Raw genomic sequence first — 16,714 nt, forward strand, 5'->3', positions numbered from 1 at the left:
TTTTAAACACTGCTCGTTCCCGTTTCTAAGCTCTCAGTGGATAACTTTTAAGGAAACAGAAACAAATGAAAATTCAACTCGGATGAATTACAAATATGATGAGCCCCACAGAAAGATAGGCATATAAACACAAAACGAGAAGGGCAACCAGCAGTGGCGAACATAGTATATAGTTGAAAAAAATAAAACATTCAGGATACCACACCTCTTTATATTTACTAAAAGTAATGATTGACAGATTTCGCCAATTGAAAAAAAAAAAAAAGGAAAGAAAGAAAGAAGAAAGAGAGAACAGGAAAAGAAAGAAAAGAAAAAATGTTTTTTCAGCTATAATTTAAAAAGCTGACAGTTATTTTTTTTTTATTTATTTATTATTATTGTTTTTTTTTTTTGAAAAAAGTTAGTTTTAAACCAGTTTACAGTCAAATTTGATTAATTTTTAAAATTTTGGCGTACGACGTTCTCCAACGTTTCCCTCCAGTTAAAGCACTGGTGGAGTGATGACGAACGAAAATCAAAGAAGAATCAGCATAAATGTCAAGCATAAATTTCTCCGATTCATGTAAGTCTCTTTTCTTTTCTTTTTTTTTCTCTCAGTTTTAACTTCCTTTGCTACTTTCGAAAATGTGTTTCATTCAATGAAACAATTAAAATCTCGTTCATGTGTACCTTAAAACAAAAACCTGAATTAGAAAAGTGTACCAGTTAATTCAGCATTCATACATCGGAGTAAAAATATTCGAGTAGTAAAACAGAAATGTAGAAGCTATACTATTTTGAATTTTTTTGTTATTCTTTGCTCTACTTTAAACAAGTTCTTGGTACAAAGAACTTTTGGGTTTCGGTGCTTTTACGACGATTTTTCTCACTTCCTTTCTATTGATCGTCTTACATACAGCTACAAGTTCTAAAAATATATTTATATTGTTAAATCTATCTGCACTTCATGAATAATGTAAGCTTTTACCATGCATGTTAGGGTACTTGCTACGGGAGAGTTTTTGCTGATCAAAGGGCAAAAGGCGATATAAATATTTATCAATTGTATTTTTTGCAAATGAATTTTCATGAAATTGGTGATTTAATGAAAAAATACAATGACTGGTTTTGAATTATGCATTTAATACAAAATGATAAAACCCTTGCAAACTGAAATTTGATATGTCATTTTGATTTCAGTGTGTTTTGTCTTCATATTATTCAATTTTTCTTGGTCTTTCAAAACTAAATGATCGAGTTGCTTGGGAGGAAAAGTTCAGTTGCATTACATCCAGCCAACAGTCAAATGGTTTTGAAAAGAGAAAACTCAATGAAAGAGAGGGAACAACTGAAAAATGGTGGTCAGGAATTAAATCATTGAGTTGATTGGAAGGAAGAGGGACGAATCAGTTGTATTACATCCAGCCGTCAGTCAAACGGTTTTGAAAAGAGAAAATTCAACGAAAGAGAGAAAGCAATTAAAAAATGGTGATCAAGAGAAAAAAAAATTGATTGCTTGAAAGGAAGAGAGACGCATCAGTTGCACTGCATCCAGTCATCAGGAAACGATTTTGAAACGAGAAAACTACGAAATTAAACGAGATTAAACAATGGATGGGGGCGGTAAAAAACCGAATGATTGAGTTCCTGAGGAGGAAGAACTCTATATGTCTTAACATCTAGAAGCTCACACCTTTGAATTGAAAAAGGCGTTCCTGGAAACCCCGAAACACGTGTATTATGTACTCTTTTTATTTGTACTTCACATTGCCGTTATACCTCATAGTATTTGAGATCGTTGGTGGGAATGCGCAACCCTGATTAATATACAATAATGTCTCGCTTGTGCGTCACTTTTATGTCTATACCTGAGCTGTAAACCAATTTCGAAAGTCCCAACAAAAAGTAGAAAAGTCAAAGTAATTAAACTTCCATTATACGCCACTGGTTCAAAGATAGCCCTCACTCATGTGTCGCAAAAACTTTACTGTACTTTTTTTTTTGTCACTCCCTTTTCCCAAATATTTGTATTTCAAAAACAATCTCAAAGTAGGAGGAAAACCTGACACCGTCTGTCAAAAAAGGGAGTGAGTATAGCTTTGCATATGAAATTTCCAAAATAAGTTATCTGACATTTTTATTCTAGTACTGAAATTGGGTTGCAAATTGCAACACAAAGAAAATCAAATGTTTTGCAAGATGACGATTTGCCGGTGTTTAAAGTAGTAAACTTCATTTTCAGGCTTTTTAGCAGAGTTTGTTTTAGCTGAATTTATTGGTATTAAACGTTGCCGATTCCAAAAACGATCAATTGAGTTACATTACCGATTTCATTCAAAATGAAAGTTGCAAAACTGTTCAAGTTCAAACACGGGACAACGAAAACATAATAGAGCAATTTAAAATCTCGAAAGCCAGCAAAAGCAGCTTTGAAGAACAAAAAGGCATTTCTTGCCCCTTTTTTTCTCTTTTATTTACTTGATTTTGAATTGATCTAAAATAACGATGTTCATTTGTATGTCTCTATCACTTTACGCATTTACTGGTCTGTCGGTCTCTTATGCCCACAGTTGTTGCGGGGGGGGGGGGGGTTCGCCGTTGTCCAAAATATTTGGCTTTATATGGTAAAAATATTGCAAATGTGATGTTAAATTTGTTTCGTGTCACTTTTCTTTTAATGTGTTCACCCAAACAACAAGATGCGTTTCCTCAAATATACTCCCCCCCCCAAAAAAAAATCACTGCTAATGCCGACACATAATTGAGAAATTACTGTAGTTGTTTCTCTTGAACTTAAGGAATAGATTTTTTTTTTTCAAGAGATAGAAAACACATTTCTTTTATTTTATGTATTGTTTTATTAAAACATCTTTTCTCTTTCCTCGTAAAATATCAATAGAAAAGGTTTAAACTTAACAAAACTACAAAGTTTAAAAACTATTATACAGTGATTCAGACTGAGCCACATGTCGATAAGCTTTTCAGCTAGGAAGCTATTTTTCAATGTTTTTTAAGTCGTTGAAATTGCTCTTTCTACATTGTAATAGTCCATGCAAATTTTCTAAATGATAGATATATTTTGATAGTGGTAAGTGCATGGGGGAGTTTTTAAACGTTCAGATTTTTTTCGCCTTAAAAGTTGCACTACTTTTATTAAAATAATTAATTTTGCGCCCCATTTTTTGAAGTGGCTCAAAATAACTCTAAACGTTAGGGCAATTTTGAACCAAGCTAATAATTTATTATAAACGGTTTTCACAAAAGTCTGCCTGTCCGGAGATGGCCCTTGACCCCGCTTTATTCCAGAAGCGTCCATTTTCATAAATGTGTGATACCCAGAGGAAAATTGAAGAACGGAATTCTCAAGTGCAGTGATAACTATTAGTTCTTAATTTTGGATAACTATATATTATACAATGCTTTAGGCGTGTTTCTCCCATTTCACTCCATCGTATACAATAAAACTATTAAAATATAAGTGGGGCAATTTAAAATAGAGAAACTGGACTCAAATTTACAGTTACTCTGAATGACTGTACATAATTTATTTAATGCTCCTTAAAAATACACAGGAAACCGAGAAATGCAGAGTGGATTTGATTCTTCCGTTCCGTGTTAAGATAAAAGAATTAACTTCCAGTGTTGTTTCTCCTCTTTATGCGCAAAGAACCAAGGAATTTAAAAAGATCTCCATTCGTCTAGAAAACCCAGTCTTAAAATACAGATCATCACTTCAAATTTCTGGCACGTCCGAGACTTAGTGGTCCGAAAAGCACATGCCTGATAGTCACGCTATGTCATTGAACTCTAACCTCATTATGATTAATCGCTAATTCCATGCCCGCAAAGATAAAAGGAGGAAAAAAGAACTTCAAGATTGCTTTTAGAAATTAAAGGGAGAGTCCGCTTTTCAGTTTGAAGCGATAAAATCCTCTCGACTTCGATTCGATCCCAAATCTAAAGCTGAAATCGATATCCAGGGGAGGGCTGGGTGTGGGCTAGATGTCGCTAACAGCATCAAAAGGAATTGTTCCATTCCCGCAAAGGAACAGCCGCGAATAGCATTGATAATCTTATTGTGCCGACTCTTACTATCTTAAATTTCAGGAAATATACTTTTGGAGAGAGTTTATTACATTTTTCATTCCCTCTCAGACGATTGGTTTTCTTTCGTCCCGGAGAAATGAATTTCTTTTTCGATTCTAGTTCAAGGTTATGCACCTCGTGATATTTTTATCGTTAACAATGAGATTTGTGACTCAAAGTAATTGAAATAAATAAGTAAAACCTGTTAATTACTACGAGAGGCATCCATGACTTTTTTGTTTGAAATTTGAGGAGATGAACCGAACAAAATCTTTAACCATTTGACTAATTCTGTTCCGTTTGACTAATGTGCAGATTTCGCCATAAAAAATCAATTTTTATTTCAAATTACTTTTACGCATTGCAACAAATATAATGGATTCTACACTTTACGAATTTCGCCGTTTTAAATCACATAGAAGGCAACGCTGCTGGTTCATCATTGGCTGACACGAATATAGAAATCATTCGAAACTACAGAGTATGTTGGACCATGACCAAAGCACTCTGTCTCTCGCTAAGTTTTCCAAACTGTTTTTAATTTTTCTTCGTTTTTTTTCTTATTTTATGCTTTTTAGGTACCTTCAAACTTCGTCGAAACAGTTTTAAAGTATTAAGCAGTAAGTTACCGCCCCTAAGCCAATGTTAAGGCAGAACTACATACAATATACGTAATATACACGACAGCTCGGTTATCCCATCCAGAGACTTCAGTTTCGTTTTTGTTATGGACCCATCAGTTTGGAATAGAGAATAACAGAGTTGGAGGGAGATACCATCTCATTAAAGCCGAGAGCGCCAACAAACTAGTAGATAAAGAAAATTTATCTCACCAGAGAATCCGCAGACATGGCGCATTTCAACTCGTGAATTGAAGTTAAAACTTAGGTATTAAGCAGTAAGTTACAGTCGTTTAGCCAGGACTAAGGCCAGAACAACATGTAATAATACAGCAAGATACCTCACCACGTGTGTCAGATAAGATGGTCGTCATGCAGCCTAATGATCTTCCGTTTCTTTCAGGATGAAGGTGACTTGCGAAGATGTCCTCCTGCATTACCTGTTGCCGACAGAATTCGTGGATTCGCCAGAGTGGGAATCCTGCGCCTCCAACACAGACAAACACTTCCAAGTAAGAGATGTTTTCATTATTTACATTTGAATTTCGTGCAAAAACGCAAAAATGTATCCTACCCTCAATTCCTTCATTACGGAGGGTCAATTGCCTCCTCTATATTGGAAAAACTAATATTTTTATACGTAAGTACGCGCGTTTTTTGTTGTTTTTCGATAAATTCTGTATCGAGTATTCACCTTTTGCTCCACAGTCTAGAAAAATTCGAAATTACGGATTTGCCCCCCCCCCCCCCTTATGAGTAATTCACATGGCACTTAGTTTTTCAATTTTCACGTCCAGTTTCAGTTTTCTCGTCGGTTTGTGGCAATTAGATCCACTTTATCCCCAGCAAAAAAAAAAAAAAAAAAAAACGGAATAAGGGTAGCAGGTTATAGGGGTGCCATGTAAACGGGGCCATAATCTTATGTCTATTTCCAGAAACGGCAGGAGTGGGAGATCCGAAAGAGAAAATATATGTGTGTAGTTAGCGGTGACGCAATGGGGCCTGAGTGAAGGATTCTCCGATTCGGATAATCTTTCCACTAGGGCCTAGAGCATCGGATTAACGGAAATGGAACATAAAATTCGAAGCTTAACTGTGTAGGACATGCGCACATATGGAATTGGGGAAGTAAAATCAATATTTTTCTCTTCCTGTCGAGCAGGTGACTCTCTCAGCGACCGAGCCCTGCCAACTGCTGTGTTGGGGCCGCAAGGAGCTGCAGACAATCCTGGCCACGAACCCGTTCCTGGACGTGGTGATGTACAATCTGATCGGAAAGGACATCACGCACAAGCTGTACTCGCTCAACGAGCAGCACCGGAAAGACGCCGCCGCCGGCGAGAAACTCTCGATCGCCGAGTCGCTCGACTTCTGGAGGAATCCCTCGGACAAGCAGCGCAGCCACTCGCTCGACACCCTGCACACGGGCAAGAGAGGACATGTCCGATCCGTCTTCTGGAAGAAGCCGGACAGGCCAGACAGGCGAACCAGCGCAGTTTTCGTCGAAAAGCTAGGTAATGTTGGAAGATTCGACACGAACGCATTCTCTGTCTTCGAGCGTTATTAGGGCGCTTAGGAGTACTGTCTGTTTGTAAAACATATGAAGTACTCAGAAGCAAATGGATTTAAGTACCAAAATACTTAAAAAAACGGAGATGACTAGTACAAATGGTAAAAGACTCTTATCTATTTAGAGGTAATAGGTGGTATTAATAGCTTTGTCAACTGCTGTTATACAGCATGACTTAAAAACATTTCATTGAAAGCCTACATTTGAACTTTGCATGCGTTTTACATGAAAATTTGAAAAGTCCACTTTCATCCTTTTGCTTCTAATACCTATGCCTGTCGAGAATATGCCATAAGAGGGCAGTCCACATCGTGTGGCCGTGGTGGCCTAATTGGTAAGGCATCGGACTTGTGACCGGAGGGTCTCGAGTTCGATCCTAGCCGGTCGAAGATCCACCGTCTTCATTAATGGTGACTGGGGAAGGTTAAATATGCTCATGGTCACAAATAACTAAGTGAAACGATAACGTTTGGGGGTGCTGGACCAGTAATTGCTCGGCTTCTAGTCTGGATTAAAAAAATCAGAGCTGTCTTCAGAGGATGGATGTCTCATCTAACTGGTTAAACCATAAACAGTGGTAAGTGCGGGGGATCCTGGAGTGAAAGGTTCACATTGTGTTACAGCACGTTTGACGGCAATGCTTAAACTTCTCCCAATGCCCCATGGAGATACAAAAAGTACTGGGATACCTCCTAATACAGACCTTTTTTTACTTAGTGAAGCGCAACAACTCGAAGTAGTAGGGATGCAATAAGTTGTCAGAAGTCTTCTAAAGAAATAGGACGCTATACTGACGCTAGATATATTCATAATTGTGAAAGTGCTTCCGTTTCGAGATTTTGTGCACGAAGTACTGATCTCTCGATTCTGTCACATAAATGATTGATGAATATCATGTCGGGTGATCTATGGAGTTAAATTATTTACTGGAACTGTACAAAATGTTTTTCTAGCAAGTTGCCATTGTTTTTGTCTGCTAAGTGACATGGTACAATACCATCCCTAAAAATTCTATCGTTATTCCTGTAAATGAACTCCACAAATAATTGCGAGTGGTCTTTAAGTAGCTGACGTGAACATTTTCAGTCAGTCTGCGGTTCAGTTGGATCAGAGGACTAAGTCCATGATCCAACTGACATGTAAAAACAGCTCACACCGTTATGCTGTCAACACCAGGTTGTACTTACACTGCACAGTGCTTTGTTGAAAGCTTGGGTTCATGGCTCGCATGGATTCGGCGCCACTCTCGACCCCTACCATAAGCACTTAACTGAAATCACGACTCAACTGAATAAGCCACGGTTTCCTAAGTCTAGGTTCCAACCGATACTGTGACGAGCCCAACAGCAGGTCTACAGGTGATTTCGTTCTGGTTTGGAAGGCACTCGAGTCTGTCTTCTGCTGCAGTAGGCCATAAAAGCCAAATTTTGCTACTCTGTTCCAATGGACACATCTGTTGCATGTCTCACATTTATTTCTCTAGTTATTTAACGCCTTGTTATTATTTAACTCGCTGGTCTAGCTAGTAATTTAACTCGCTGGTCTCGGTCATTAAGTGCAGGCGTTGCCCATGGTTATGATGAAACTAGATATTTTCGCTACTTTTTTGACACTAAGAATATTAGAATGTTGAATTTCTCAATGTATTCAGAAATAGAATTTTCCACGCTCCTAAAACCATTCAATTTGCTTCCATAATGGGGATCGAAACTTTTTCACGTGAACCACTTGAATACAAATGAAAAGCCTAATGAACTGCCTATTTTTACATTTTGTACGTGACGCTATTATCATCTATATTTGCTACTGTTATCCCACGAATTTTGTCACCTCAGGGTAGGGGATAACTTGTTTGCCTCAGTAATCATCGAGAGAATGGAATAAAGTATTCTCCCGCTCTCTGTTAGGGACATCCAATCAAGTCATAAAAATTGCTTTGATCTTCGCTTACTCTGAACAGTTGGGGTTGATGATTTAAATACTATCGTTTGAACTAGGAAAGGAACATATATAACAATGTTGTTAAGTGTCTATAAATCAATCAAACTTTTCAGCCGATTCTTTTTACAGCAACATCTCTGAGTTCTGCTTCTAATCATGCTTAGCACTAGGTAGGAGACCAAATGAAATATCATCGCACATATGGCGTTATAAGTTTTTCAACAATAATTTTATCTACCTTTCTTTGACAGAGTTCAAAAGAATTCTCGCAGTTTGAAGTAATTTTTTACTACGGCAATTGCAAAAGTTACTATGATGATGCTACCAAAGTTCTTAGATCCCTAGATAAAACCGATTGCTTCTTGTAATTTTTTTTTTTTTTTTTTTCATGTATCAGCACTGTTGAGACATTTAGCAAATGCATGCTCTTTTTTTGCTGAGTGAAGCATTTGTTAATATTTAAGTTCGAAATTTGCTTATTCAATTTGAAAATCTGTTTTTTATTTTGCAAAGTTGATTATAAACAAATTCACTAGCTAATTATTTGCTTCGAAACTATCATCATTTTGAAGACAGTTTTACTTCATTTCAAAAGTTAGTTTTTAGCTTTGAACATACATCTAATCTATATTTTAAATTTTAGCAATTGCTTGCTTTGAAAAGTTTCATAGAACTGTTGAAAAGTAACAGTAACTTTTTCAAAAATATTATTTGTTTAAAAACATATACAACAGACAAAATTTATTTCATCGCAATAAAATATAGTGCTTAAAAGTAAACTGAAAACTACGTCATACATCTTTCTATTAATATTTTTAGATCATGAGCTAAATTAATGTAGAAACAAGTTTTACATCTTCATTTATCAAATAAGCAGGTATTACTGAAGTGTGGTATCTCGCTTGGACATAAATTCGCTTTTCAGCAAACGTTGTTTCGAATAAACTAAAATAAGGGAAAAAATAAACAAATATGTAAGGAGGAAAAGATTAAAAAAACACTGCAAATGTTAGTTTAAAAATATTTCAAGCACGAGAGCTTGCATGTTGTTTATATTTAAATCAGTTACTTTTTTTGCATGTAGCAGAACAAGTGATGATTTGAATAATCTTATACAAAAAATGAATAAATAAAATAAAACAGCTAGAGATTATGAATTTTGCATGTGAAATATAAATAGTATAAGACTAATATCACTCTAGCAGGACATTAAAAACTGCGTATATAAAATCAGTTGGTCGAAAAATATTAGGATTTTCATTTTAGTTTAACACTATGTTTCGAGTACAAAATATTCTTTAAAAAAATGCAGCATTGCATTTAATTAGCATCGGTAATTGATTTTTAAGTAACTATTAGCAATTAAATTTTAAGGGAGGGTGGCCCAAAGCGGGTAGGTTTTCGAAGAACGCTCGAATATTGTAGTTTTTGGATTTTTATCACAACAACTTCGGTTTTATTTCCTAGCAGGGTTCTTGAATTTCAAAATAAAAAGTGATTTTCGTGTTATTTCAAACCCAATATTTATTTATTATCAAACTTTGCTAACATTTGAAAAACTCGCTTTGCCATATCTAAAGCGGGTAAGCTTAACTAATTGTGATTTGGTACATTTGCCAATCAAATATGAAGTTATAAATTATTAAACTAATTGACTGTCATTATAAAAAAAAGTATAAAAATGTTGTACTCATCCAACTTAAAGTTAGCACATTTGTGTATAAAACATAAAGAAATAACTCATTAAATTAATAGACTAATTAATTGCCTTCCTAAAAATAACTTTTTAAAGTTATACTTATCCTATTGAAATAGAAAATCTAAGTCAGCACACACGAATTAAAAATAAATATAGGATTAAATCCTCCGCTTTACCCACAGGCACGTTTTTTATTTCAATAATTATTACCTTACATTTAAAGAAGAAACAAACGAAATGACTATCGTAATTTGTAGGTGGGTGATGTCAGAATAACGTACAATCAAAAAAATAAGCTGGTCTTCAACTAATCACAAGTTACAAAACTTCATTTTTTTTAAAGAAATGTTTTTTTTTTTTTTTTTTTTTTTTGAAATTTAAGCCAGGTTGAGCCATGCCGCTTCACTACTGCTTCGCTGGGACTGATTAAAACTCGGGGGTGTTCATGTAAACACGACATACGTATGCATTACCGCTTACACACCATGGAGGGACATACGAAAGCCTACCCGCTTTGGGTCACCCTCCCCTGTATTTATGATTTGTTAAAATCTAGAAGTTTTACTCCTGGTTTCGCTTTAATGTGGTTCTTCACATTTCAATAGTTTTTCAAAACATTAATGGCTGTTAACTAAAACAAAATCATAGTTTGTGAGAATGAAAAATTACTGTAAAGGTATCTTATCGCTTCAAGGTTGTTTTCGAAATATTTGTTGCCTAGTCATAAAGTTAAATGAAGGAAAATATTTACATAAATGAATATCCAAACATTCTAGGGTTGTCATAACAAAACCAAGTGCAACATTGTTGTTCATCGTAAATCAAAAGTAACAGTATGCAAGTTTAAATTCGACACAGCTATTAGTGTCCAATGGGAGTCCCTCCAAACCATGAAAGTATGTAACTCATCCTAAGCTTTTTTTTTTTTTTTTTTAAGTTGACACGTGAGAAAGCTATTGATGAAGAACAAGATCCTAGGTAATACAGTTAAGTTATTGAAAAAACACAAACAACTAACGAGCTAAGCTTAACTGGAGTGGTGCACCTTCTTGCTATAGAATGAAGTTACTAGGTTTGTTCTACACTGTAAAAACATTCCGAAACGTTAGTGATTATTTCCGAGGAATCTTTCGGGATTTGACAGGTTTTTATCCATCTCTTGAGAAAATCAAGTACCTTTGTCAAAAAGCTTAATGAACTGCTACAAGTTGCACGAATGTAGACTTCTCATTGGTGTGAAAAATATTTTTACCTACCAGTATTAATATTAATTGGGAGTATTTGATAAGTGTTTCGGCTGCAGCTCGCTTACGGCCCGTCTAGAAACTAATAAGTCTCATATGTGCAGCAATACTTTTGGAGCTTTCTTGATAATGCAGGAAGGGGGGTGCCAAGCTATTATATTAAACCTACATAATATTTTCTGAAGTAGAGACACGACTGGTTTTAACCGGGGAGATTCCTGAATTCTTCAGGAAGATTCCTGAATAATTTCAGGAAGGTTACTGAATTTTAGAGGAAAACTTTTCTGCTTTTGCAAGATATGTTACTTACAGAAATCGGGAACATCCAAGCGCACCCATATGGGGGGGGGGGGGGCAAGTGGGGGCTCAAGCCCCCCCCCCTTGAAATTAGAACTTCCTTGCTTTTAAGTACTTTTTACTTTGCAAAAATGTAAAAACATTTCTCCTCCAGCAATTAATGAATAAGTTATTAAAAATGTCAAACTTTAATAACTCTAATCTGTACTGAAATCGGTTTCTACGGGGAAAATATCTGAGCCCCCCTTAAAATCTTGCATATAGGCGCCCTTTGGCACATCAGCTGCCCATTGTTTTTCAGGAATGTTTCTGAATTGTTTTTACTGCAGCAGCAAACAAATCTTTGGCATATAAAAATAAATAAGTCGTTAACAGTTTTCTCATGAACAGATGGCAAACAATTTTCAACAGTTATTTTCGATGAACAACAAAGTTGTACTTCTTTTCACTCTTAACAGTCTTGTAAACAGATGAGATTCATTTATACACATCTTGTGTAGTAAAATATTATTAGTCTTCGCAATATCACTTGGTTATAATGATATGCACAACCTGCTTTAAATGTTTTTCTGTTGCTGCTCACTTTTTTTCACTGCTTACGCACTTTTTCCTTTTGCAGGCGATTCACGCACCATAAACTTTTCAGATCCAGGCCCTGTGAAACACAAGAGAAGGTTCCCACCACGGGAATCGGAATTCGAAACACCCATTTGAAACAAGAGCTGCCGTCCACATGGAGAGAATAGTTGTGATCTACTAGTTCTACGAAATTCATGAGCAAACCCGTGGCATTCCTGTACGAAATACAATCTTGATATATCGATATTCGGTATAAAGTCAATCCAATGTTGGCCTAGAAGTTCTGAAACTTTTCAGCTATACAAAACTCTATTCTTTACCCAAATGTTGCGACTACACTTGTGGTAAAGTTAACCTGATACTGTCAGCTATCTAGATGCGGCACAAGCATGTTAGAAAAAAAAAAAAAAAAGTAAAATTAAATAAATAAATAAGGTAATTAAAATGTAAACTAATGTTTATCAACGTTTGTCAATGCAGAGAGCTCGTTTTTTTTTTTTTTTTTTTTTTTTTTTTTTTTTTTTTTTTTTTAAAGAAGCTATTCCATACGCATTATTTTTTTCACAATTTGCAGTGGAAAGATTTAGAATTCAGCTAACAGCAGCAAATAAAATATTATCAATCATTCTGCCATAATTGTTTGCAGCTTTTTATATTTTTCTACAATTTGTATTTATAAACTTACATTTTATCTATTTTATAATAAATTTAATATACGCATTTTTACAAAAACTTGACGTTTATTACATTTTAGCACTTGCTAAAGAACAAATAAAAAGTTCTGAGTAAAACACAATAAAGAATATCGCTAGCAAATTTAGAGAAAAAAAATTCATTGCTATTATTATTTTTCAACGTCTTCAAACCTTTTCACATGTGAATGACAAGAAAAGCTATTCACTTGCCAAATAAATACCTATACACAAAAATTGTATGGGTTAGATCAGGAAAAGGTGCTCATAACTTACAGGTTAAGAAGATTGTCAGGTTAAATATGCTGCTGGCCGACATTTCTAAAGTAACGTTTCTGAGTTTTATATAAAACAAGTTCGTTTCATATTGAGATTTGTAGAAATAAAGCAAGCCCTATATAATGTCTGAAAAAACTGAAACACTCTACCTGCATTAAACATCGTGAACAAAAGAGCAATTGAAGGACTTGATGCAAGAACCAGATTTAGTCCAGATTCACACATTTTTGGTATGACCAACAAGTAACATCAGTGGCTAATAGAAACCCCATTATTTCAACATTATTTACAACAAAGCAGAAGTCTGATCTAACATTTGTGTTCCGTTGTTGCACCAATTGGAACATCTACATTGTCCGCATGCAAAAATGAATTTAAAAATAATAATAATAACAATAATAATAATAAGTAAAAAATTTGTACTTACCTGGTTCTCGCATCAAGGCCCTCAATCGTTTTACAAAAGGGAAGAAAAAGATCTTACAAAATGTAAAATAATCCAAGTACTGGAATTTACCAAGCAAACAAGATATCCTTCATAGAACAGCATTGACAATGACTTCTTTGTAGAAAACTTTCTAGTGACATTTTAGGTTTCTTCAAGAATGTAAGAATATATACAATGTGGATAGATAAAAAGAAGGAAAAGAGGCAACGCACAAGGCCATAGCAAAATGTTTTGCCAAAGCTAATCAAACAAATACCCTACTCAATGATCAACACAAACCAACTTTCAAAGCGCAAACCAGGTCACTCTGCACCTCGAAGACAAATGGCTTTTGCTTATTAATATATTTTAATATTGCAGATGTCGATATCTGTTGGAAGTAATTGCAGTAGAATTCAAGCATCTTCGTTGCATGATTGCTTACGAATATGTTTTCCCTTTATAAGGGGCTTCATAATGTTCTGTCATCGAAATCGATGGTAAATGGAAGTGACTGAATTTTGTTTAAATGCTGTTACTTGAAATGTGTTCAATTTATTTGTAATTATTTTGCAGGAATCATATAAAACATATTTGAAAAAAAAAAAAGAAAATCTTCATTATTTCTGGTATTTTGAGTTATTGAATTATAAACTATAGTTGTGCCCGTTTGTGGCGAAGTCGAAGGGACTAAATAAAAATTTCGATAGAAAAAGTTAAAAAATTACACAGTAAAACGTGAAGGGGAAATGAAGTTATAATGCTACTTCCATAAATCTGCCACATATGGCATCATTATAAACGGGCGCAACTGTATTTGCTTAGATTGATGAAATACACACTCACATTATTTGTGATTAATTTTTGTTGGTTCATAGAATAAGTTAGTCGCACTCGCACTCTGCAGTCATTGAAGAGGAAGACCTACATAAGGAAGCATAAATAATAGGATCGGCAAAGAAAATGCTCGTATTTGTTTAATTGATGTAAATTAATGCTCGATAATTTAAAGTATAAAAAAAAATAAATAATTGCAGAATATAAATCCTATTTAGCAAAAAAATACATATACAGTGAAACCAAGATTTTACGTTTCTCAAGGGACTCTGTTTAAAAAATGTAAAATATGGGAAACATAGAAAGCAAAAAAAAAAAAAAACTAAAGATATAAAGACTCTTTCAAAAGGTATAATAATTTTACAAAAAGAACATTATTATACATACCATTTTAGATCATTTTTAACACATTTAGTTGTGAATCCTGGTATTTAGGTTGAAAATAGTCCACAATAGTGGATTGTTTTTTAGTCAATGAGTTCAAAGTAAATGCAGCATCTTTCAGTATTGAAATACTTTGCATGTTTTTTTCCTGATTTTTATGAGAAAGAAAACTTGCACTATTTGTAAGCTCTTCAATGCAATATTAAAAGAAGGGACGGGCTGCACTTACGGTTCTTCTTGCCATCTTCATTGGCGGACGAAAAGACCATAAGGATGGCTATGTGGACGAAGCAGTAGCATTTTTGTTTTCAAAAATTAACTTTCAATAATGTGATTATCCTTAAAAAAGTGCACACAAATAAAACATATTGCTTGTTTAAAAAAAAAATATATATATATTTTTTTTTACTTCCTGGAAAAAACGTAAAATTCGGGAAATTCATAAAAAACTTACAATATGACTTGAATTAACATTATTTAGTATACAGAAAAGCTGGGATCTGATGAACGTGAAATATGGGAAAAACCTAGATTCGGGGGATGTAAACTCGGGGTTTCACTGTACATGCATAACTGCCGAACTTACTATTTTTCATGGGAGCTTTGTGTTTCTTAGGCTGCCTCCTGGTTCCAATTCCCCTGTTGAGTATGAGGCTAAAATTATTTAAATTGGAACAAAACCTTAAGAGATTGAGCGTTACAGAATAAGATTAACCGTAATTCAGAACTGTTGAAGAGTGGAACTGATAAAAAGGGTTGTATACACTTGAAAAAGTGAGAAAACAAAAATTAGTGGCAAAACATAACTACTTGCTGCTTCATCATAGCAATAATCATTCTGAATAAAAAGTTATATACCACAATGAGTTGATTGTGAGTTTAAAGGATACATTCTCCATCTTAAACCTGTAGATTTTTTTTAAAAAATACTGCAGTAGCTATAATTGTTCAGTATCAAGATATTGAATTTAGTTTTACTGTGTCATTTTGATATCAAGAGTTTGACTATAATTTTATTTGTGAAATGATGCTTTTTGGAGCACTTTCAACATTTGTAAATTTAGTTTTTTTTTTCTTTTTCTTATTTTTTCTCAAAAATTATCTGTAGTTTCTCTCAGAAGTGTTTTATACTTCTGTTGTATATCATATAAGTAGATCTATTTTATTTTCATTTGCAGTGCATTGAAAAAGCACTAAGCACTTCTTAAGTATCTCTTCTTCAGTATCTTTTGCATGTAAAGCATTTAGTTATGATATTTTTTTCCTCCTTTGGAATAAAAGGTATAGCTTTCAACTTAACAAAATTTAGTTTAAAAAGATTAGATTTAAAACCTTTTCTGTGTACAATTTTACTGCTTTTCTAAAGTTTCTAAAAGTGAGATCAAAAGTTTATTTCTTTTGAAAACGGCAGGTATGTACACATTTTAAAGAAACTTATACTATTCACAAAACCCTATGCTAGTTAATATGATAATAGCTGTGGGAGTTTTCTGAGAAAAGCGGAATTAGCTGACCTGAGGTTTCAGCATTGTAATTAAAACAAGAATTTGGAATTTTCATCTTTGAGTAACAAAGTAGGATAAGATTGGTAGAGGTCCTGTGCACACAAGATCATAATTAATCAAAGGAATAAAAATATATATATCACACATATTTCTGGGGAAAAGTGGGGGGGGGGAGTAAGTGACTAATGTAAGCACACAAAATTTAGAATTTAAAAAAGATTCAAGGTTGAAGCAATACTAATTTTGAGATTTTTTACAAATGCACATGCATTATAGCAACAAAGCTTTTCTTCACATCCACTTTTAAGTGTTGTGTCCAGGGCTGCGGAGTTGGAAGGAAAATGGCCTTCTCCGACTTCTGGACTTTGAAACGTCCGACTCCGACTTTTTTATTTATTTTTTTATTTCATTTTTTTAATTTCCTCCATTCATGGGAAGGGGGGAAAACCCCTAAACAGAGATTGAAATATCAATTCCTTTTAAAGAAATTTTCACGTTGTATTTTATGTAAACTTAAGATGCATACAGCATTAGAAACTCAATTTGAAAATCAAATTTTCCAATAGTTACTATTT

The 16,714-nt window shown here is 34.3% G+C and overlaps 1 protein-coding gene across 1 annotated transcript in view; it reads left to right on the plus strand.

The window, feature by feature from the left end:
• The window catches only part of LOC129223559 (blood vessel epicardial substance-like), an 86,211-nt gene extending 72,214 nt beyond the window's left edge, over window positions 1-13,997 (plus strand). The window contains exons 4-6 of the mRNA XM_054858072.1: window positions 5,089-5,197; window positions 5,848-6,199; window positions 12,056-13,997. Coding sequence (XP_054714047.1) covers window positions 5,089-5,197; window positions 5,848-6,199; window positions 12,056-12,150 — 556 coding nt within the window. The 3' untranslated portion in view covers window positions 12,151-13,997. The remainder of the gene's footprint in view (window positions 1-5,088; window positions 5,198-5,847; window positions 6,200-12,055) is intronic.
• Window positions 13,998-16,714: the final 2,717 nt, after the last annotated feature.

The sequence above is a fragment of the Uloborus diversus genome, chromosome 1 (assembly GCF_026930045.1).
Source record: "Uloborus diversus isolate 005 chromosome 1, Udiv.v.3.1, whole genome shotgun sequence".
Classification (NCBI taxonomy): domain Eukaryota; kingdom Metazoa; phylum Arthropoda; class Arachnida; order Araneae; family Uloboridae; genus Uloborus; species Uloborus diversus.